This window comes from Phoxinus phoxinus, assembly GCF_949152265.1.
Source record: "Phoxinus phoxinus genome assembly, chromosome: 1".
Taxonomy (NCBI): Eukaryota; Metazoa; Chordata; class Actinopteri; order Cypriniformes; family Leuciscidae; genus Phoxinus; species Phoxinus phoxinus.
In genome coordinates, this window is record NC_136876.1 from 16,465,257 (window position 1) to 16,490,088 (window position 24,832).

Sequence of the window (24,832 nt, forward strand, 5' to 3'; positions counted from 1 at the left end):
TATAACCCTGAGTATTGAACTGATAATCACTATTTTGTGGGTTAAACACAACCTACTTAATACAGACAACTTCATTATAAAGAAAAACAACAAATCAGAAAAATATATGATCATAATCTATGACAAAAATGCTATTATAAACTAGATTAGTGGTTAATTCAGCACTAAAATTAACTCTAGAAAAATCACAAGTGCACAATAATTTTATCAAATCTGAGCATTTAGTAAAAAAAAAACATTATTTAGTGAGGAAGAACAATTAAGAGACAATGACCCTCATTTATCAATCTTGCGTCGAAATTGTAAAATTTATTTACCGCCTGATTTATGAAGCTGTGCATACCTTTGAAATTCAGGTGTACGCAATACCTGCCTCTTGATAAATGGACACACGGAAGACGGCAAAGAGGAGAAACTTCTCCGGTGGAAATCCAGTTTAAATCGCTGGTTGGTTGAGCAAATAACCTATCACAATGCATTATTTTACAGCACGTGTTTTGAAACTATTAGCGTTGAATTTCGCATGATGTCGCATGTAATGGGGTGCACAATAGTGATGATGATGTGAATAATTGCATGACAATTTGTAATATTCTTCTTATTAGTATTATGATTTTGATTATTAATGACGCTTATTGTTATTTAGAAGAAGAATGTCATTTTAATTATTTTGTCAGTCTGAATTATTTTTTGGTCATTGAAAGCCTTTCATTACTGAACCCAGTCCGTGCGCACCTGCCGGGCTTAACTCACAAAAATAAACACTGAAGTTTATAATTTCACTGTTTTTTTACATAATATATCATATCTTTAGTTTGTCAGTGCGTTTTGTGGTGTTAGGAATTGTTTTTCTGCGCATTTCAGCACTAACTCAAAACGTGCGTACATGTACACCACCTCCTGAGCTGGCGTAGGATTTGAGCGTGCCGTACGCCAACGTCCATATTGATAAATCGCAAAGTCACCGTGGTTTTGGGTGTACGCCAGGTGTACGCTGGAAATTTGGTGTACGCACTTTTCATAAATGAGGGCCAATAAGTGTAGTACTAAATCTGGTAAAACATTAGACATTGCTCTTTGTATTGTTGTAAAATACATTCATGAATAACAAGATCAAAAAGTTTTTTTTAAAAATGTAGGCTATATAGATTAGCCTACTATAAAATCAAGATGTTTTTTATTTAATTATAGCACAGCTGTTTAATGAGGCAGCAACATATGATAGATAGGAGTATGACCGAACAAGAAAGGCTATTAACTATTTCATTGCGCAAAAGTATTATGGTAACACTTTACAATAAGGTTAATTTATTAAACATTAGTTAATGTATTAACTAACATGATCTAACAATGAGCAATATATTTGTTACAGTATTTATTAATCTTTGTTAATGTTAGTTAATATGAATAAAGCTGTTCATTGTTAGTTCATGTTAGTTCACAGTGCATTAACTCATGTTAACAAGATTTTAATAAAGTATTAGTAAATGTTGAAATTAACATTAACAAAGATGAATAAATGCTGTATAAGTGCAGTTCATTATTTTTTTATGTTAACTAATGTTGTTAACTAATGTTAACTAATGAACCTTATTGTAAAGTGTTACCAGTATTATAATATAAAAGGCTCCAATACAGTGCGGCATAAAGCGCTTATGCGCATCGCGAGCGCAGAATGATGCGCTTGAAGCAACATGAAGTTCAAAGCACTAAGGAAAGACATATTGATGCGTAGTGTATTATACAGTATCTATCTAAGCAATAGTTTATTTATTCTTTTCTTTTAACAGTTTTAAATTTCAGTTACTGTGCGCGTGAATCAATCATAGTGCTCTACTCCGGTGTTGTGAGAGACAACCGGTAGAAAGTAGGCAGTAGGCTAACGATTACAGCAATACAGTCCAGCAAGATAAAGTAATTTTATGCGAAACCATACCTTTATCTACAGATCAAGTATAATAATATTAACATTGAATCATCTTGAGAGTTTCATGCTGTTGTTGACTGTCGTAACCGAACGCGACGCGCTGTTTGATGCTGAATGGAGAATGACTGACAGCCGCAGCGGTGGGTTTACGTGAACTTGAATTTAACGACTTAAATATTAATTTCTACCTCATATTAGACTATAGAATGGGTTCTGAACACTTATAATATAGTGCATGAAAACTTTATAGTGCTTTAAAACGTATTTGTGCCTTTAGTGGGGCTCAACAATGACAGAATAGTAATACGCACAATATCGGATTTGGATCGGCCTCGTCTGATCGATAACCGATCCGGCCAAAATGCAGGTATCCGCACTGGATTAGTAGTAACTGAGGTAATTTTTTTAGACCTTATTACAGAAGGTAAAAGTTGCCGTAATCTTTACTGACATTGTCCATTCTAGGGATGTCAATTTTCACAAATTCCCATGATCGATTGTCGTTTAAATTAACGATCGATTAATCGTTAGCCTTAATACTGCGATATGCGTCTGCTGCAGCGGCATGGCCAACAGCGTGACAGGGTCTGCAAATCCAGCTCAAAACGCGATGTTCCTCACCAAATGAATGAGAGTGGTTTTTAATCTAAATAAAGGGCTAGTAGGATTGTAAAATGTTTCGATGTGATTTATCATTTAATTAAATTAATTACTTAATAATCAAATATAATGACTACTACTAATACGCCTCGTCACCAGCGCCGCCTCAGATGCGTGCAGAGTGTGTGACTGTGGACGTGCTCTCCCTGAACACCGCACTGAAGACAGCAACTAAACCCAATGCATTCACAACGATTTAATATAATAGTATTCTCATGTTATGTAATATGTCAGTCCCAAATTATTCATCGTTATTATTAGTCGTGCATTTCTGTTTGAGCTGCGCGCGCTGAATGAATAGGCTACCGTTAAACTGGAGCACTTAGTTTGCTAGCGCGTTATTTAACTCAAAGAAACGCATCCTATATGAGATTAATCAGATATATTCAAAATAAACATAATATTACAAATTATTTCTGCACAAAATGACGCGTATATATTCAGAATGACTCATGTTGTGGACGCGCTCTTCCTGGAGCAACGCGACATAGCAACTAAACTCAAATAATGCACAATGTTTTATTACAATATTGTTCTCTTTATAATGTTATGTAATATGACAGTCCTGCCAATAGTCATTATTAGTCGTGCAGTGCCGTTTGAGCCGCGCGCGCTGAGGCTGATCACGCGCACTACAGCGTTAATTCAAGGGAGGCATCCAATATAAGACAAATCAGATATAGATAGATATAGACTATGGATTAAATGTTTTATCGACAATTAATCGGCCGTCGATTAATCGTTAACATCCCTAGTCCATAATGATTACTGAGATGGCACATTCGGACGGGACTAAAAATCTCTGAGAAGCTCTGGTAATAATTACTTTACCCCACCTCTCCATGTTAAACTAATCCCGTCCGAATATAGCTTAAGGCAACTATTCATCAGCATGCATTGATTAATCCCGTGTTGTGGCAAAAAAGGTGTGACCAAATCATGTGCTGGTGAGACCAACTGAGTGTGTGTCAATCGCACCGGTGCGACCAGTGTGAAGAATGAGTCTAGAGCCCTGCTAAAATTACAATTCTTTCATTATTTACTCGCCCTCTTGTCATTCCAAAACTGTAAGGCTTTCGTTCATCTTCGGCACACAAATTAAGATATTTTTGATGAAATCTGAGTGATTTTTGTCCCTCCATTGACAGCTACGCAACTACCACTTTAATGCTTCATAAAGTGCATAAAGAGATCATAAAACTAGTCCATATGAATCAGCCGGATTAGTCCAAATTTTCTGAAGTGACATGATCGCTTTAAATGTCATACAATCATGGTGTCCACAAAAATATGAAGCAGCACAACTGTTTTCAACAGTGATAATAATAAGAAATGTTTCTTGAGCATCAAATCCTCATTAGAATGATTTCTGAAGGATCATGTGCCACTAGAGACTGGAGTAATTCAGCTTTGATCACAGGAATAGATTACGTTTTAAAATATGACAATAGAAAATTTCACAATATTACTGTATTTTTATTTTATTTATTTTTCTGACCCCAAACTTTTGAACGATAGTGTAATTCTATATATTGCGTCATCAGTGAATCTATAATTTGCTGTTTTTATAAAGAGCCGGTGCTTTCTTGTTCTCAAGCTCTGCTTCACTGAAAGGGAAAACTGTATCCACTTCTCGTATGTGAGCAGACGGATGTCACTGAGCAGCTGATGACAGTATCTTTTAGTACTCTCTTTGACCTATGAACCTTTGGCTCGACAGCGTCTACGCTACACTGGCAGAGAGCTGAACCTTGTGCCTGCAGAATGCTTTCTATGAATTTAAACTGAATTGCTACTGTGAAAGCTGTTTTGGGCCACATTTGCTCCCTGAGAACTAGTGAGGTTTGTTGATGCTAAAGCTCTTCTTTTTTTTCTCTCCATAGATGGGTCTTGCAACCCCCAATGGCCCATTCGGGCAGCAGTATGCACAGGGTTCGGTCCAGCAGATGTCCAGCGCTGGATTAAACGCTCAGATCCAGAACAAGGCAGCTCTCCCCAACAGCCTCCAGCCCACCCTGAAGGGTGCTTCCAGCGTGCCAAATCTAGTGAGTAACCCCCCAGAGCGGGCTCTGGTTCAGTCCACAACACTTCAGGTCTCTTGTCTCTGCGTCACGCATCTATTCAGCAGCTAATTACTCTTTTGGAGAGCTAATTGAAATGCACGTTTACATGCAGCAGAATATGACGTAAAAAGTAAATAAACTGCCGAATTAAGTAAAATTGTTGTTGTGCTTGACCATTCAGATCAGAAAACTGACCTAGACTGCTCCAGAATAATGTAATTAGGTTAACAAAGTATTTTGATTTTTATGTTACATTAGATTTCTATTTCAAATAATTTGTCCATTTCTATTCATCAAAAAATGCTGAAAAAAATCTATCACGGTTTCAGCAAAAATATGAACTGTTTTTAACATTGATAATCAGAAATGCTATATAAAACTTCTGTATTCATGACTACAAGTGTTGTATCGGTGCTTTTATCTTTAGTTGATTAGTTTAAGGCGTAAAATAGACGCTTAACACCTCAGTGAATGTAATCATAAATTCATGGCCTTTTGTGGCTTTATCGTTCAAACCAACTGATAATGTTTAGAAAGATTTGTTCTTTACATTTTAACAGAAATGGAGCTTCTATCTAATCTAAACTCTTTCCTCCAGCTGCAGCAGCAGGTGTCCTCGGTGGGCATGGTCCCGGGACAGGGGGTGTCGACAGGCCCCACGGCAGACCCAGAGAAGCGCAAACTGATCCAGCAGCAGCTGGTCCTGCTGCTTCACGCCCACAAGTGCCAGCGGCGAGACCAGGCCAACGGAGAGGTGCGCACCTGTGCCCTGCCCCACTGCCGCACCATGAAGAACGTCCTCAACCACATGACCCACTGCCAGGCGGGAAAATCTTGCCAAGGTGAGAGACAGGATGACACCAGTCATGTTAATATATAACTGGACTCCAGCAATTGTCCCAAGCTCTGAATTTGATAGAACTCTTGGTCTATGTCATTTCGGAGTTGACCTGAAAGTGCTTGGGTATTCATCCAACCACATGTGTCTTCGTCCACAACCATATTTTAGTGATGACTGTACATCTTTGTGTTGCTGAACTGTCTGGCTGGCCACTCGGGCTTCATGTAAACATGAGAACTCACTCTTGACTCTTGTGGCCTCACTGTCTAAGTATGATGGAGTCTGGAACATTGAAGCCCCTTTTACTCCTTGACATGATATAATTTGGCCAGAGCGTTTTCTCATGGTGTAAAAAACTAAATGCATGCAAACAAACCTTGATCATCTAGAATGCAATATGTGTCTCATTTATTAGTGGTGCTTGCTAAGACAAGCATGACTATTGTTAGAGGGATCTGAAACATATCTAGGGACCTTAATATAATAAGCTTTTTGTTTGTGTGTCCAATCTGGACCCATTCTGCACATTTCCACAGCACAAACTGGGATGGAAAAGTTTACATAATGAGTTTGGCAAAACTGCATTGCTTCCATTTTGATCAATCTCGCTGTCTACACTGGAAAATGTTGCCTTGGACAGAAGCTCCAGACAATTTGTTTAAAACTTAACTAAAAGTACACCAATCAGGTATAGCATTATGACCACTGACAGGGGAAGGGAATAACACTGATTATCTCTTCATCACGCCACCTGTTAGTGGGTGGGATATATCAGGCAGCAAGTGAACATTTTGTCATCAAGGTTGATGTGTTAGAAGCAGGAAAAATTGGCAAGCGTAAGGATTTGAGTGAGTTTGACAAGGACCAAATTGTGATGGCTAGACGACTGGGTCAGAGCATCTCCTAAACTGCAGCTCTTGTGGGGTGTTCCCAGTCTGCAGTGGTCGGTTTCTATCAAAATTGGTCCAAGGAAAGAACAGTGGTGAACCGGCGACAGGGTCAAGGCTCATTGATGCCCGTGGGGAGCGATCCAACAGACGAGCTACTGTAGCTCAAATTGCTCAAGAAGTTAATGCTGGTTCTGATAGAAAGGTGTCAGAATACACGTGCATCGCAGTTTGTTGTGTATGGGGCTGCATGGCCGCAGACCAGTCAGGGTGCCCATGCTGACCCCTGTCCACCGCAGAAAGTGCCAACTTGAGCATCAGAACTGGACAACGGAGCAATGGAAGAAGGCGGCCTGGTCTGATGAATCACGTTATCTTTTACGTCACGTGGATGGCAGGGTGCGTGTGCGTCGCTTACCTGGGGAACACATGGCACCAGGATGCACTATGGGAAGAAGGCAAGCCGGCGGAGGAAGTGTGATACTTTGGGCAATGTTCTGCTGGGAAAGCTTGGGTCCTGCCATCCATGTGGATGTTACTTTGACACGTACCAGGTACCACCTACCTAAGCTTTTTTGCAGACCATGTGCACCCTTTCATGGAAGCGGTACTCCCTGGTGGCTGTCGCCTCTTTCAGGAATGGTTTGAGTAACACAACAACGAGTTTGAGGTGTTGACTTGGCCTCCAAATTCCCCAGATCTCAATCCAATCGAGCGTCTGTGGATGTGCTGATCTGCTGCTAACACCTTGGTGCCAGAGACCACGGCACACCTTCAGGGGTCTAGTGGAGTCCATGCCTCGACGGGTCAGGGCTGTTTTGGCGGTCAATATGAACTCCCTTTTTTATTTGATCTGCTCCAAGAAAGTACACTTCCTGAATGTAGCAATCAAACACAACTTAAGTCTGAACACAGCAGACGACAGGACCATTTAGGACAAACACTAGTAAATACTAAAAGTGCATGAAACGGTCGAGTGTACTTCATTTATAATAACGCACGCGCGTACACACTTGCACTTGACTCGTAGTGCGTGCTTATAAAGTAGTGCGTGCATTTTGTATTACTCTCTTTTGTGTTTCGCCTCCCTCCGCCATTTTACGCTAGCGCGAGTAGCGTGTATGACATCAGAAACGTCAGTAGGCTAAAATTGATTATGGTCTATTACAATGCAATGATTAATTTCAACATCCTTAGTGTCCACTGGTGTTACTGGTGTTGTCACGCGTCGATTAACCGGTGGGAAATTTTCCTCACCATCATATCCCTAATGTCAATATATATTCTAATAACAGAATTTTCTGAAACTTTAAATGTAAACAAGAAAAATTCCCCCTTTCACCCACCAGTGACATTTTTTACCAGTCTGTGGTTTCAGGTATGCAGCAATCAACCACCTAGTAGTGCAATCGCCAAGAGCACCCTAATAACCACATAGCAACACCTTTCAAACATGAATTATTCATATTTTCTTCTAGTCATTATTCTTTTCTTTCCTTTTTTTTTTCTTTCCTTTTAAGTATGTGATTGCTCAGTAGTGTAATTTATTTGCAGCATAACAAAGTTTTTCTGTTGTTTTGTCCATTTCCACAGTGGCTCACTGCGCCTCCTCTAGACAGATCATCTCGCACTGGAAGAACTGCACCCGGCACGACTGCCCCGTCTGTCTGCCCCTGAAGAACGCCAGCGACAAGAGAAACCAGCAGCGTACGTCTTATTCACATTTAAAAATACTCTACCTGCACTGATACATTCTCTGCATCTCTTTGAGTTTATTTTCCAAGTGGGGATTTTGACCATATTTTCAGGGATATACTTCATGGCGCTATATGTTACGACATTGCATAAACGTCCAACCTGCACTGTCATGTGGTTTAATTGTTATGGTTATTTACTTGGGTACGTTTACTTTGGGTCAGTTTTATGTACATTGGCCATTGTGCACAAAGTTGGCCATTTTGAAAAAGCAAAATAATTAGTTTAATGTGTGAACACAGGTTTGTCACTGTACTTACTGTGTTGTTCTCCATCTCATGCTTTGAGAGACCGGGTGCGTTTACATGAGTGCTGCCACCTGTAGGTCATGCGTGCATCTCGGCTGCGCTCTGGATGTGAAAGCATTAGACCAGCAGCAGATTCCGGCAGGCAGCGGGGCTGTAATCTGACACCGCGGGGGAGGGGCTCCACCCTTCGTTTTTCATGGGGGGCGGGACACAGAGAGCTCCCGCTTTCCGATTGGACAAATCGTTTAAATCCCCCTGTAGTGGCAACAGAAGCACGTTCTCTCAGTCTCTCCTGCAGTTCTGCTCTGTGCCGCTGCTCTGTGTTTCCAAAATGGCTATTCCACTTCAGTCACTCGTGCTTCCAGTTCAAGTGGAAGTACTGCAAAATTGCAAATATTTTTATGTATTCATTTTGTTTGTTTTAAATGTTTCATTTGCATTTAGCAGGCATGTTTATCCACAGTCATTTACAAATTAGTTATTTATGAAGAACACTTTTTATGTTGGGTAACACTTTACAATAAGGTTTACAATTAATCTTAGTTAACATGAACTAAGAATGAACAATACTTCAGCATTTATTCATCTTAGTTATTATTAGTTAAAAAATTACTAATGTTATTAAAATCAATATTTGTGTTTGTTGACATTAGTTAATGCACTGTGAACTAACATGAACAAACAATGAACAGCTATATTTTTATTAACTAACACTAAATAAATACTGTAACAAATGTATTGCTCATTGTTAGTTCACGTTAGTTAATACATGGACTAATGTCAACTAATGAACTTTATTGTAAAGTGTTACCTAATATTGTTTGTAGATATTACAGCGATTTTACCAAGGTTAAGGGTTGTTAGGCCTAATCTGAAGCAGCAACTTGCATGATATGAAAAAAGTATGCAATTTTATTACTATTATAAAGGTTTAATGGAAATATTTTAATCTAACAAATGTGTTTCTGTGGTGTTTGCAGCAATGCTGAGCTCCCCTAACACTGGCATGCAGGCTCCGCTGGGCCCCGTGGGCACGAGTCAACCCGCTGCACCCGCCATCAGCAGCGGCACACACATAGACCCCAGCTCCATGCAGAGGGCGTACGCAGCACTCGGGCTCCCGTACGGGAACCAGCCGGCTGCGCAGACGCAGGTCGCAGGACAGCAGCAGACGCAGCAGCAGCAGATGCGCTCCATGACTGCTTTAGGTATCAACCTCTGAGGAAATCTGAAATGTTACGCGTGATTGAGTGTGTGGTATTTGAGGAAAAGCGGAATATTGTGAACGATTCAATGTTCCATGTTCATTATTAACCTTGAAAGTTGCTGTCATTCTGTAACTTCATCTTGCATCATTTTAAATGCGTTGAGCCATTTACTAAACATGCACACAAGTGCAATCAGATCTTTATTTTGCATAATTACAATTTCTGAATGCAATTTATCAAACACTTTCAAAGATGCTCACAAGTGCAACATCATTTTTATTGCATTATTAGTTTTGCTAAATGTAGTTCATCAAATATCGTATTAATGATGGGACAAAAATAAAATGGAAAGCCCAAAACTGGCATATAAAGTGCATCTTGGTCTATTAGCCGATACATTTTGTTGCATCTGGTGTCAGTATGCTTTGAAACTTCATGCTGCTCATCATGTGGTGTATTCGTGTGTAACCCCTGTCTGGTTTCCCACAACATCTTCAGGCACTAACCAGATGAACATCGGCGGTAACGGTATGGCCGATCAGACGAACCTTCACACTGATTCCTCTCTCCCCTCATCCCTCAACAGCAAGTGAGTCTTTTCACCTTTCATCCCTCGCCTTTAACCTCCCGCACACACTGCAGAGCCGGAAATGTTCATCTGTAGAGTACAGCGATGTAGGAGAGCAAACGGTGTCGATGTGGAATGATTTTTACAGCCGTTCTGCGGCTATAATGGGTTGTAATGTCTGAAACTTCAAGGAAATCTGAGACTATAAAAGGGACGAATATTGGTTTAAAATGCATATGTAAGGTTCTTTGTCAGATTTCGCAGATGTTTGTCAAATGATGCACCCTGTTATGTAGAAAAATCTTGAGTTATGAAGTTTTTGTTCTGAAAACTAATGTTGTAATCCTGCTCTCACAGTCAGATGATGTCAGACGGGTCTAACATGGGCGGCGGTGGGAACCTGCCCACAGCTGCACCGCTGTCAATGCCCGGCATGAAGAAGCCCTGGCACGAGCACGTCACTCAGGACTTGAGGAATCACCTAGTGCACAAGCTGTGAGTTGGAGAAATCATATTTCACATTTTCACTCACCAGCCAATTTGGCTTCTTAATTTGCCAGCCATTCAGAACTTCTAATAGCCACAACAAAAATATCAGATATAAACCAGCTTAGATTTAAATATATTTATTATTAAATCCGATTCTAAATCATTGTTTTGCTTTCAGCTTCACGACAGTCAATCACTGTTTGCAGATATCATTCAAATAAAATAAAATGGAAATAAAACAAAATTCTCTGTGACTTCTCTGATGATTGGCATGAGTTTACCTGCACGTAGCAATAAAGACGCTAGGGCGCTTTTTTTGCCCAAAAGTCTTGGACATGCGGCATTTATGAGAACAGGCCTCTATAAAAAGTGGCCTCTTAATTGTCTCCTAGGGCTCTGGCGGAGCGTTTACCAGTCGCACAGCAGACGGGAAGCGCCGCGCTGCGGACATCTCAAAGGCAGGCTTATCGCACACCGGTCACGTCATTCTGTACTCGCGTTCTCAAGTTCAAGGCAGCAGTCCGAAACAGTGAATCTAATCACAATACAGGCAAAAGTTCACTTCAAGTATGAGCAAAGTGGCGTCAATGAGTTTGAATTAAGGTATTTGAAAAAAGAAAAAAAACAGCGCAAACTAGGGGTGTGACGATACACTCGTCACGATTCGGTACAAATTGCGATAGTGAACTCACTTATGCTTATCGTGATATTTTAAGCCAAAATCGTTTTTTTCTTTGTAAATTATTATTAAACTAATATTATTGTTGTAATATTATTATCAGAACCCACAAATATTGCAATATTAACCCTATTGCATTATTATACATTATATTCAACATTATACATTGTAGTTTAATGTAGTAATGTCACTGAAATTTTTTTTTAATAATTTTTCCTCATGTAGTATTCGTGCTTTCAATACAGGCGTTCGTTGGATATGACAAGCCGTGCTTGCTATGTCCCGCCTCTCCTGCTATTAATGCACTATACATATAAGAATAAACCATCTAAAACTCTTGCTCGTCGTTGTAAATCTGTTCATCACATAAAGCCATCATGTCTCTTCAGAAGACTTGGATTTGGATTAGACCGCTCAAATGATTATTTTTTACGATGCCTTTGATTTTTTGTTGGATCTTTTAAATTTTAGAGGAATGGACTTTAAATGGAGGAACAGAAATCACTCGGGTTTTCATAAAAATATCTTCATTTGTGTTTGGCAGTTGAATAAAAATCCTATAGATTGACACCAGTGTGAGTATATGATGACAGACTTAAAATGTTAAAATTATAGCTTATCAATACAGTTGAGCTGAGCCTTGGATAAAACTAACTCTATATCGCGAATCATGTATCGTTACACCCCTAGCGCAAACGGAAAGAGAAAGTGCGATCAATATTATTTCTCTATATGAAGAATATTTATTCAAGCCACAAAAACAAACCCGTTTCTGAAAAATGCACCTAGGGTGAAGTCAGTTCGCACATATATTTGTCCTTATCGTTGTATTCTAATGGAAAACTATGGTGTGGTTCGGCATGATTTTGAACAGCCGGAGTAGTTGGGCACCGCTGTTGTGCGTCTGCGTACGGTCATAGAAAACAACGCGTTCGAATTGAATACATTTGTCTCTCATTGTGCGACCCTCTTTATGCGTTGTTTTGAGGCTCCGTTTAGGGGAAGGGCTCTCTGATAGCAATGGCATGCAAAGCGATCGAACATAATTTCTGAATCATAACCTGCCGAATTGGCTCATGTGTTGAATTGCGTTACACGCCACAGTGGATTTTCACTCGCATTTGGCGGGTGTCACTTTCAAACCCTATTCACAATCATGATTTGCCAAGGGCAGTTCTCTTAACACTGTATTCTTTTAACACCCCTACAGAGTTCAAGCCATATTCCCGACGCCTGACCCTGCAGCACTGAAGGACCGACGCATGGACAACTTGGTCGCTTACGCGCGTAAGGTTGAAGGGGACATGTATGAGTCAGCCAACAGCAGGGTAAAGTACCTGAACTATCGTGCTACATTTGAACTTTCCTTCAATATGGTGTGTGTGACTGTAAGAAGGCACCAGGTCGTCCATGTATTAATATATTTAAAAATCTTGTGATCAGGATGAGTATTACCACTTTCTGGCTGAGAAGATCTATAAGATCCAGAAGGAGCTGGAGGAGAAGAGAAAGTCCAGGCTGTCAAAGCCACAAATGGGCGCTCAGGGTCCTCAGCAGCCTAGCCTTCCCCAGCTCAACGCTATGGGTCCTGCACAAGCCATCCGGCCACCAAGTTAGTGGCTTTGCTTTTTTTTTAATGCTCTGATCTTCTGGATGTTAAATGTTCCCTGGCTGCTTTCTTGATGTTCAGCTGCTCAAAAAAAATCCTTATTTCCTCAGATGGACCTGTCCCTATGTCCAATGTGCCAAATCAGTTGATGTCCCGGATGCAGGTCCCTCAAGGTATAGTTTATCTTTTTGTATACATGTATACACTACCGTTGAAAAGTTGCCAAGTTTTTTGTTGTTTTTGGAAGCAGACTCTTTAGCTTACCAAAATGTCAAAAATACAGTAAAAAAGTAATGTTGTAAAATATTTTTACAATTTAAAATAACTGAATTTTTTTTTGTCAAATCTTATTTATTTCTGTGATCAAAGCTGAATTTTCAGCATCATTACTCCAGTCTTCAGTGTCACATGGTCCATCAGATATCATTCTAATATGATGATTTGCTGCTCAAGAAACATTTCTGATTAATATATTTAATTAATCAATTATTCTATATCGTCTACCCGATTCCTTTTTGCTTTGTTTTAAATTGTGTATGTATCAAAATTGCTCTTATTTACAATCTTAGCACACGTTCTGGGTCTTTTTGTGCCTTTTTTTACATATTTTATCTATATGTAATAACTTGCTACATCTCTGAAGCGGCAGACTTTCTGAAATTTTGGACATATTGGCAGTCAACCTGAATGTAATAAAAGTTATGTCAATAATAGCAAATAATGATAGATTTAGGATGATTTTGACTCTGAAATATGTTATATTACAGGAATAAAACAGTTTGTGAATGCCATTTCATGTTGGGAAGAAAAAAAGCAGTCATACTGGTAGCGCAGGAATTACTCAAAAGCTTCAATCCACCTTTTATCAACTTTTGAATGTGTTTTTCCCATCATGCTCTGCAGGAATGGGCCAGTTCAACCCCGTGACCATGCAGAACGTGCAGATGTCCCAGTCGCCGGTGGGAGCTCCTCGCGCAGCATCTCCTATGACCCACCCCCCTCAGATGGGCATGGGTAACGTTCCAGCGGTGAGCATTACCAAAGACTATAGACCTTATGCGCCAGAGAAACAAGGGCGCCGCCATATTTAGAATATTGTCTTTGAACTTCCCTTTTTGCGGTCGTTCTGTACATCTCTATGGCATTGCTGTCCAGGAGTAATTCGCTTTTGAAGTGGATTTACTTAATGTAAAGTTAACGAAAGTTATCATGACGATTGTGATGTTTAAAGCAGATGTCTTAACAAATGTCAGTAGACTGGGAAGATTTTAAAACGTGCCGTTCATTCATAAATGCACAAGATCGCTGTGAAAATACAGACCGTAAGACAAAAGACAACGAGCGCAGCGCTGAAAAGGGGCGGAGCTACATAAGGTCTATAGATCTATAGAATAGCACCAAACGCGTCACTCGTATTGTTTTAAATGGGGGAAAGTGCAACACTCAAATGGCAGAAAAAATCCCGCCTTCTAAATAACAGCCAATTGCTGATGGGTAAAGTCATCGCGTCACTGCAGCTGCCGTTAGAAGCGCCGGTTCCTATGGAAACAGTCAGACGCGCGCTTCCACTGCGCATGCCCGATAGCTTGATCCAGCGTGAAAAATTTTATTGTCTGTCATGATTAGAGCGTTTAGAAACAAATTTTATCAGACAGTTGTTTCATTGGTGATTTCAAATATGAAATTTAATCATAAGCTTTGCGAACAGTTTTGAAGAATTTGATGTTTCCCCATTCAAAAGAGACCCGAGAGGCATTTCAAAGATGGCCTCCGAGTTAACTGACTTGTCTTAAAGGGACTTTGGCATTACTCTACAGTGTGTTGAAACTAGTGAGCTGCCTGGCTGTCTACCCAGGTGTTACCTCAAAAAACGTCTGATTTGGAATGCTCTACATAAGCAACAAGACACGACTCACAATGATTCCAATAACATTTGCATTGAACGTGTCGCTAAGCTAACAGCTTTATACTCTCATTAGAGTGCAACATTTAGATGCTGGAAGATAAAATCCCATTAATTTTCTAACATTAACTTCAATTAATCAGTGGAATATGCTATTCTGTACTATTTCAACATATATAAATCTTGGTTAACACTTTCCTGGTGTTAACCTAATGTTACATTACCCATGATTCTTCCCCAAAAAATAACTTCTTTTTTTTTTAGAGCAAACTGCGCCAAAAGAATACTCTAGTGTCCATCCACTCCCATATCCCAGTGCTAATGATGTAATTGAGTGTCCTACACTCTCAAAATAGTCTTGTACATTTTGTAAATAAATACTTTTTTGCCTCAAACCAATGTTTGTAATGTTGCGATTCACCTCGTAGCTGGTTGGTTCGGTTCATGACTTGTAAATATTTAGAAATGTTTATGGGGATAAATACTTCTGGAACCAAGGCTGGTCGCTATTGCACACTTGAGTATAAAATGTATAATGCATAAATATTGGATAGAATAATATATTTTTATTTATACATTCATATTTTTCAGTTTATTTCTAGACAACTTTGTCCTCGAGTGGTCTGCCATCTTAGATTTGCATTCTGTTCACTAGGAATTTAAAACAATCCTGTTTCACTAATAAAGAACGAATGGCAGTAATATACTTCTGTGGCCCAATTCTAACTTCTCTTAATGTTTTTGCAGATGGGTATGTCTCCCTCCAGGATGCAGCAAGCACCATCCATGATGGCAGGCCATGCTAACAATATGGTGGGCCAGCCCAACCAGAACCAGTTCATGAACCAGACACCCTTCCCATCATCAGCCGGGGGCATGAATGTGAATGTAAACCTTGCCCAGCAGCAGTCAGGACAGTCTGTCCCACAGGTGAGGAGTCAGAAATGTCCATTCTCCATTGGGGTTTCATTGTTTGTGGTGTTACTTAGGCATTCAAGTGAGACATTTCACCACCAAAAACACTTCCTGTCATATGATGAGTGAAATAGTGCCCACCCACTTTTTGTTGGTTACGGAAGTTTTTTTCCCATTCATTTTTCCACAGTGATTTAAAAAAAAATCTGTTATTAGCCATGAACCAAGCGAACCAGCTAAGAGCTGAATCACAACAATAAAAATGTTTATTTGAACCAAAAGTATTTAAAAATTGGGAAAAAGTTAAAATACTTTATAAGTGATGGTTAAAAATAAATGACCTTATGGAGGAAATTAATGGACTTTACTTCCGGAACCTTCTGTCGCAGTCTATTGTAAATGGCGGCCAATGTAGTTTGATTTGCTATGTCATCTGAGTCGCTATGCCCTCCGTCTCTCCTCTGCAGCAGCAACAGAACGCTAACCTGACCCTGAATGCTGTGGGCTCTCTCGGCCCCCCGTCCGCCCTGTGCTCCACCCCTCCTCCACCCTCCACCCCATCAGCAGCTGCTAGCCTACAGCCACTCCAGACCCAGCCTTCCACGCCGGCCTCCGCTGGAGGCCACGTCACGCCCACCCACATCCCCAGCGGCTTGCCCCGCCCTCCCTCAGTCCTGGGCTCCTCCCCTGCCCCCTCCCAGCCGCACACGCCCCTGCAGTCCCAGCCTGAGCCCCCCCTGCAGATGCAGCAGCCCACCTCTGTGCAAGCCCAGCAGCCCAGCACTCCGGTGAGGATCGAAAACACAGCCTCGTTTGCAGTTGTATGCGATTTCACCCTTAACTCATGTCATTCCTCGTTTGTCTGTCCATTAGCTCTCTCAAATGGCCGCTAGCGTTGATAATAGAGTTCCCACGCCTGCGTCTGTGGCTGAGACCCACTCCCAGCAAGCTTTGCCTGACTACCCTGCTGTTGAGCCCAAAATTGAGCCTCAAGACGACGAGCAGGGGTTTGAATCTGGGAAAAAGCAGCCTGATATCAAGATGGAGGTGTGATATTACTGAAATTAAAATTAAAAATTGGTTCCACAGTTCTTGACTTTATTTCTTATTACATTACCGTTCAAAAGTTTTGGGTTTGGTAAGGTTTTTGTAAAAATATATATATATTGGTACTTTTATTCAGCCAGGGTGCATTAAATTTACCAAAGTGACAGTAAATATTTCCATTTCAAATAAAAGCTTTTCTTTTTAACCTTATATATAGCAAAAACTTATTTCAGTATTTTTCAGTATCAGTATTGATGATAATTAGAAATGTATAATATCAATAATAATTATTATAAAGAAGAAGTGTTTCTTGAGCAGCAAATCATCATATTAGAATGATTTCTGAAGGATCATGTGACACTGAAGACTGGAGTAATGATGCTGAAAATACAGCTTTAAGGTCACAAGAATAAATAATTTTAAAGTATATTACAATAGAAAACAGTTATTTTAAATTGCAATAATATTTCACAATGTTACTTTTTCTATTACTGTATTTTTGATCAGATAAATGCAGCCTAGGTGAGAAAAAGAGACTTCTTTCAAACATACTGAGAAATATCACTGACCCCAAATTTTGAATGGTACTATAGTTCGCGGCAAGATTTTTCATCCTTTTATAGATTTTCACTGTCTCTCAATGTTAAATTGACTTTGTATTATTACATTTATCTGTTGAAAGTTTAAACTTCATCTTGCTAACACGAATACAATTTTTGTTAGAAAAGTTAAAATCAGAGACGCTATTAAAAAAAATCTCTTGACGCTCTTCAGTTCTTTAGTTCCACGATCTTTCCTTATAATGAAATCTAATGAAACCGTCTTTAGTAATGTAATGCATGTTGTTCATTAGGATGAAGATGTCAAACCTCTACAAGTAAAGGAGCAGCCAGAGACTGTAGAACCCAAACAGGAACCGATGGATGCGGAGGAGAAGAAACCAGAGACAAAGACCGAACCAAAAGAGGAGGACGTGTCCAGCACCAACAACACACCATCCAGTCAATCCGCCCAGTCACGCAAGAAAAGTAAAAAAAAAATTCCATCAGGAAAAAAAACATTGTAACTACATTCAGCAATATCTGTAATTTGATTCGATCATGATGATTTGTTACAGTTTTCAAACCAGAGGAGCTCAGACAGGCGTTGATGCCTACCTTAGAAGCGCTGTATCGTCAAGACCCGGAGTCCTTGCCCTTCCGCCAGCCGGTGGACCCAAATCTACTGGGCATCCCGGTAAATCCCATACACCTGTTATTTGGCTGATGTAATCTCTTCAAAAAAGATCTAAAAGTATTAGATAATCACCATGTATTTGATCTTGTTTCTTCAGGACTACTTTGACATTGTAAAGAACCCAATCGACCTTTCCACCATCAAGAGGAAGCTGGACACCGGGCAGTACCAGGAACCCTGGCAGTACGTGGACGACATCTGGCTGATGTTCAACAACGCCTGGCTCTACAACCGCAAAACATCTCGAGTGTACAAGTACTGCTCGAAGCTGGCCGAGGTGTTCGAGCAGGAGATTGACCCTGTCATGCAGGGTCTGGGTTACTGCTGCGGCCGCAAGGTGAGAACTGGAGCTTCTCCGTTCAGGAAGGATTTGGGATTAGGATTGGAGATGAACTGTGCAGGACAGTCGATCGGCAGGAGCGGGATTGGGCACACCTGCCCTACAGCAAACAGATCGTGCCAAAATCAGGCTGATAACGTGTTGTCTGAACCGGGCATAATGGGATCTTATTGTAAAGTGTACACTAAAAGCATTACAAATTGTTTTAAGTAATTGAAATAAAGCTAAAATAAATAATGCCCTGGCAGGATTAATTCACAGACAGGATTAGGCCTTAGGTCAGTTAGGATATTATAGCTTTTATAAACGTGCCTTAGGAAAAAACATTACTGATGTGCATCTTGAAACAAACCAATGACACTGACATATTTTATAAGATGTCAGTGCAAGTTACTTTCCGTTAAAACAGTTCAAACGTGCTTTTTAGTCTGGGACTAGACTTAAGCCTTGTCTGTGTAACTGGGGGATAAAGTATTTAGATTAAAAAATGTATTTAATTGGCAAGGCAAAATTTCACATTTTTGATTAAGTACTTGAATTACTAAAAATAAAAATTTTAAGCTATATAGAAATATAGGTAACACTTTGTTTCAATTGTTAACATTAGTTAACTACATTATTGAACTAACAATGAACAGTACTTTAAAGTTAGGGTGTATTCACACCTGCCTTGTTTGGTTCAATTGAATCGATCTCAAGTTCGTTTCTCCCCTTGGTGCGGATCTTTTGGGCAGGTGTGAATACAGAAATCCAACTCGGGTGCGGACCAAACAAACATCTTAGACTGAACGTTTATCATTTGGATGTGTTTTGTCTTGCCAATTTACACATTCAAACAATTTTAAACGCAGTAGTGGCGAAAATCTGGACTCGCGCATTATCTGTGACCACAGCCGCACACACCCTAAGCGTGCACGCACGCAGAGAGCGAGAGAGGCGCGTTATAGCACTCAAACACCGAATTGATTCCTCTTTTGCGTTTCCTTAAGACTGACTCGTCTTAAATTCTCTGCTAGCATTCTCTCGGTTGTCATTTTTTCTCGTTCCGAGCAGAAACCCAATATTCCTGCTCTTATCATGTGTCATTAATGTTAAGAAAACAACAAAATACAGCTTTAACAAAGATTAAACTATATATTTAATTTCTACAGTGAAAATATTGTTATTTTACATTTAGGCTTAATTATTAATTTCTGTACCAGAATTTGACTTTGCAACTTTGATATTTCATAGCCTATTCATCTCTGCTTGTAATTTGTGTATTTGTTCTTATTTTATTACTGACTGTTCACTTGTTTTTCATAATGTCAGAACGTTTTCAGTAAAATGCTTTCTCCGCCAGAACCGTCTTGCAGCACATCTTCGTCTTCTTAAAATCCTAATTACAACATCGTATAGATGACATTGTATCATATGATGCTCATAAGTTTTTTCATATTGCGTTAGTAGCTGATAACAGCAAATCAGTAAAAGAATAAAAATGGCACTTTGAAAGATCTCTATAAATTGCCCGTTTTTGCACTTTCTGCTTTTCCCTGCTTGAGAATGTCTTTAGCACACATGTGGTTTTGTTAACAAATTTTGGTTCACTTGCAAAAAGGGCAGTGTGAAAGCGAACCACACCAAACAAAGAAAATCAACATTGTATTTGGTCCGGACCAAAGCAAGTGAACTAGCGGACTATCCTGGTGTGAATACACCCTTAATTTCAACATTGAATACATTTTTTTAAATAAAGTTATCTGTAACACAATGCACTGTGAACTAACTCGAACAAACAATGATCAGTAGTATTTTATTAACTAAAAGTAACAGATTAATACATTCTGTGAAACACATATTGCTTGCTTTTTTGTTCATGTTAGGTAATTCATTAATTAATGTTATCAAATGAGACCTTGTTGTAAAGGGCTACCGAAGTAGTCAATACAACTAAAATAAATGACAATAGAAAATATGGAAAAAAAAATGCTAATTATAAATGATGCTAAAATGACCATGGTTGCATTTCACAGAATTGTCTTTTCTGTCTCCACAGTACGAGTTTTCACCGCAGACGCTTTGCTGCTATGGCAAACAGCTCTGCACTATCTCCAGAGACGGCACATATTACAGCTACCAAAACAGGTAACCAACGGCGTGAGAAATGAGGTGGCGATGAACGAGTTTCCAAAGGGGACCGTGATGCACTGAGATCAGGCTTGAGATGTTTAGTGCTCAGTCGACTCTGTGTCGTTTGCACCTTATAAACAGAGTCATAAAAGCAAGTTCAAAGGTTAAGCGTCTTGCTCAAGGGCGCAGTGGTGATACTTTTATCAGTCGTTGTTGAATCTTTCGGTTTACAAGCCTAGATCTTTACTTACAAGGCTGCTTCACCCAGCAGAGCAATCATTTTTGTGTAAATCCTGAAAACTTTGTTAATTGTCATAATTTTAAGTAATAGAATGCCTGGAAATGCTCTAGTGCACCACTTTCCCATGTTTCTCATCTCCATCATGTTGTCTTGTTGCACTCTTTGTTTGTTTCGTGCTTATAATTTGTTCTTAAGATCCTGTGGTCAATCAGAAAATGCATGCAGCTTCTCTGTGGTGCATGAAAAGACACACCATCCTGTTGCTATCCATCATTTTTGGATTTAACGCTCATTTGTGAGTTGGATTGCTAACCTGTGCTCTGCCTCGGCCTGTCTGCTGTGTGTCGTATCTCTGCCCGAACCCACGTTCTGCGCTCTTGTGCTGTGCTGCTCTCCGTGTGCCGGTTTGCCTGTGCTCTTGTGTGCTGGCTCCTGTTCACCCAAATATGGCCTTGTTGCCGACAGGTATCACTTCTGCGAGAAGTGCTTCAACGAGATCCAGGGCGACAGTGTCACCCTGGGAGACGACCCAGCGCAGCCGCAGACGTATGTATCTTCTGTCGCCCAGAAAGCTTTGAGGTTTTGCTTCTATTAAATCGCACAATTACTCCTAAAGAATGAGTTGTACATGTGTAAAGATGCCATGTGGAATGTATATTATGCGTCTCTCTGCAGTATGATATCAAAGGAGCAGTTTGAGAAGAAGAAAAATGACATGTTGGACTCTGAGCCGTAAGTCTCATCATTTTAATCGTGTCTGTGTGTGACTATGCACTTGCATTCTATTATAGCAACAATATGGGAAGACTTCAGATGCAAAAGCCTCCAAGTAGGTACCATCTGAAATTTTCTTCTAGAATGATCATTTTGATCAAGATTGTATGTTTGTTCAGTTTATTCACTTTAATGGCAATGGAAATGACCTATTCATTGTCATTAAAGTGAAATTACTGAACTTAAATATACAAGCTTGATAAAAATGATCATTCTAAAAGAAAATGTCAGATGGCACTTCTTCATGTCTTCATGTATCCTAATGCATATGCATATTGTATGCAAATAAAGTGTCAAATGAATCAGAAGCACAATCAACTATGATGTCTTTAGTCTTTCTTTGATTAGATTACAAGATTGCATTAAAATATAAAATAATTTACCATTTGAATGCCACTTCCTAAAATAACTCAAGTTATTTGTCAAAAATGTTCAAGAAATTGTCATTTTTGCACATGCATTTGCATATTAATTAAAAAATGGCATGCATTCTATTGTGCATTTGTAGTGAGCGGTACTTTTTTAATTCTGAAAAGTCACATGAAATGGTAACATTTTACATTAAGCTTTCATAATGTTAATCTCAACATTTACTAATACATTGAATCAGTTAGCATTAGTTAACACTGAACTAATATAAACATTTTATAAACTAACGTTAACAAATATTCATAATTTCTGTAAAAATGCATTTGCCATTGTTAGTGCATTAAATAATATTTACAAATTAGGTCTTATTCTAAAGTTTTACTCATGGGAAAAAAAATTAATCACGCTTGTCAATATTGTTTTTAACACCTTCCTCTGTATTTTAACAGCTTTGTTGAATGTAAAGACTGTGGCCGGAAGATGCATCAAATCTGTGCACTGCATTACGACATCATCTGGCCAACAGGGTGAGCATGTTATCCGCCTGTTCTCCTGAGGTTTAGCCTGTCATGCCGTGATCACTACAGCTCCTGTTTTTCTCTTTTCCTATAACAGTTTCATCTGTGACAACTGCATGAAGAAGTCAGGAAAAACGAGAAAGGAAAACAAGTTCTGTGCTAAAAGTGAGTGTTTTTGATGGATATTCCTGCTTGCCCCTCGGTCAGTGTCTGTTGCAGAGTGAAGTAACTCTGTGTATTTCTGATCAGGGTTACAGACCACGAGGCTGGGATCGTACATCGAGGACCGAGTGAATAAGTACTTGAAAAGGCAGAATCACCCCGAGGCCGGAGAGGTGTTTGTGCGGGTGGTCGCCAGCTCTGAAAAGACCGTGGAGGTCAAACCTGGGATGAAATCCAGGTAAGTCACAGATAATGAATATGAATCCAGCATTTGACTTTGACTTAGTCAGAAACAAATTGGTTCGATTTTGATTTCATGCTGACTAAGAATGGTTTTCTTTGTACCTGAATTGAAAGAAGCTAATTTTGCATCAAACTATTTCTCTGCAGGTTTGTTGACTCAGGAGAGATGTGCGAAAGCTTTCCCTACAGAACCAAAGCACTTTTTGCATTTGAGGAGATTGATGGAGTGGATGTGTGTTTCTTTGGCATGCATGTCCAGGAATATGGATCTGAATGTCCCTTTCCTAACACCAGGTATCATGCAAATACTGATCTGTCTGAAAAAAAAACAATGCTGAATTGTATCTTGAACAGGCAGAAATTGACTAATTGTCTCGTTTTTCTCCTTTTTCCAGGCGGGTATACATATCATATCTTGACAGTATTCACTTCTTCAAGCCTCGGTTGCTAAGAACGGCAGTTTACCATGAAATCCTCATTGGCTATTTGGAGTATGTTAAGAAACTTGGGTAAGTTGTGCCACCTTGATTAAGTTAAAATGCTTCCTTAAAGATATGTGTAATGGTTTTTGGTGTTACAATACGTGCTTTCTCCAATGTCAGCCTATAATTGCAAGTCCACTCTAAATAAGCCTTTTTTTTTCTTTTCTTTTTTTTTTTACATTTCATATTTAATGCACTAATGAATTTGACTTTCCCACCTACAGATATGTGACTGGTCATATCTGGGCCTGCCCACCTAGTGAAGGCGATGACTACATCTTCCACTGTCACCCTCCCGATCAGAAGATTCCCAAGCCTAAAAGACTCCAGGAGTGGTACCGCAAAATGCTGGACAAAGCATTTGCAGAAAGAATCATTCATGACTATAAGGTATGCCGATGTTGTATTTGTATTTTAAATTTGCGCTCTATCAGGTTTCATTCATAATGGGTTAACATCATATTGTCACAGATATGACTCACAAAATGGCTTACTTGTGTTACGCAGGACATATTTAAGCAGGCCACTGAGGACCGGCTTACAAGTGCCAATGAGCTACCCTATTTCGAAGGTGATTTTTGGCCCAATGTTCTGGAGGAAAGCATTAAGGAGCTGGAACAGGAGGAGGAGGAAAGGAAGAAGGAGGAGAATACAGCCTCATCTGAGACGGTAGAGGTTAGTCAGAGTGCCAAATGGTGTGAATGAGTATTTAGTGTAGTCTGTAGCCATTTTCTCTAAATGTCTTGCATTTCCGCAGGGAACCCAAGTTGACAGCAAGAACGCCAAAAAGAAGAACAATAAAAAGACCAACAAAAACAAGAGCAGCGTGAGCCGCGCCAACAAAAAGAAGCCTGGGATGCCGAATGTAGCTAATGATTTGTCCCAGAAGCTATATGCAACAATGGAGAAGCACAAAGAGGTGGGACTAGACTTTTTACCTGAAGACCATTACTTCCACTCACAATTTACTAATGTGCCAAGTGCTGACCAGATCTTCTCTTACTTCGTGAAATCCAGGTCTTCTTCGTGATCCACCTCCATGCTGGTCCAGTGGTCAACACCCTTCCTCCTATCATGGACCCTGACCCACCGCTGACCTGCGACCTGATGGACGGCCGTGATGCCTTCCTGACACTGGCCAGGGACAAGCACTGGGAGTTCAGTTCCCTGCGCCGCTGCCAATGGAGCAGTATGTGCATGCTGGTGGAGCTACACAATCAGGGCCAAGACCGATTTGTGTACACCTGCAACGAATGCCAGCATCACGTAGAGACACGCTGGCATTGCACCGTTTGCGTGGTCAGTCTCCTTTTTTGTGGCTTTGACAGAGCATTTGGGTTACTGTTGCCATTGTTTGATATTCAACAGGAAGTTTGTAAAAACTAGACGAGAGAAATTATACCTTTTGTATTGGCAATTTATCAAGACCTGAGGAAACTAGCAGGTTTCATGTTTAAACCTCGCAAGGAGGGAACCATTGCTCTAGGGCAACTGTGCCTGTAGCTATAAATATAACGCCAGTATACCGGCTCCAGTCGTGCAACAGTGAATTAATA

General features: G+C 39.9%; 1 protein-coding gene across 4 annotated transcripts in view; it reads left to right on the top strand.

The window, feature by feature from the left end:
- crebbpb (CREB binding lysine acetyltransferase b) overlaps positions 1-24,832 on the top strand; it is a 66,976-nt gene that overhangs the window by 39,219 nt on the left and 2,925 nt on the right. Inside the window, exons 3-31 of one of the 4 annotated variants that reach the window (XM_079631671.1) lie at positions 4,471-4,632; positions 5,249-5,492; positions 7,972-8,085; positions 9,362-9,589; positions 10,088-10,178; positions 10,515-10,652; positions 11,039-11,104; positions 12,536-12,653; positions 12,769-12,937; positions 13,045-13,107; positions 13,838-13,962; positions 15,585-15,767; positions 16,220-16,540; positions 16,626-16,799; positions 17,653-17,827; positions 17,917-18,035; positions 18,133-18,372; positions 20,414-20,502; positions 21,194-21,307; positions 21,404-21,460; positions 22,321-22,398; positions 22,487-22,554; positions 22,639-22,789; positions 22,942-23,088; positions 23,190-23,303; positions 23,501-23,666; positions 23,784-23,951; positions 24,034-24,195; positions 24,294-24,575. In XM_079631671.1, coding sequence (XP_079487797.1) covers positions 4,471-4,632; positions 5,249-5,492; positions 7,972-8,085; positions 9,362-9,589; positions 10,088-10,178; positions 10,515-10,652; positions 11,039-11,104; positions 12,536-12,653; positions 12,769-12,937; positions 13,045-13,107; positions 13,838-13,962; positions 15,585-15,767; positions 16,220-16,540; positions 16,626-16,799; positions 17,653-17,827; positions 17,917-18,035; positions 18,133-18,372; positions 20,414-20,502; positions 21,194-21,307; positions 21,404-21,460; positions 22,321-22,398; positions 22,487-22,554; positions 22,639-22,789; positions 22,942-23,088; positions 23,190-23,303; positions 23,501-23,666; positions 23,784-23,951; positions 24,034-24,195; positions 24,294-24,575 — 4,326 coding nt within the window. The remainder of the gene's footprint in view (positions 1-4,470; positions 4,633-5,248; positions 5,493-7,971; positions 8,086-9,361; positions 9,590-10,087; positions 10,179-10,514; positions 10,653-11,038; positions 11,105-12,535; positions 12,654-12,768; positions 12,938-13,044; positions 13,108-13,837; positions 13,963-15,584; positions 15,768-16,219; positions 16,541-16,625; positions 16,800-17,652; positions 17,828-17,916; positions 18,036-18,132; positions 18,373-20,413; positions 20,503-21,193; positions 21,308-21,403; positions 21,461-22,320; positions 22,399-22,486; positions 22,555-22,638; positions 22,790-22,941; positions 23,089-23,189; positions 23,304-23,500; positions 23,667-23,783; positions 23,952-24,033; positions 24,196-24,293; positions 24,576-24,832) is intronic. The other 3 variants (XM_079631672.1, XM_079631674.1, XM_079631673.1) reach the window with 3 other exon arrangements.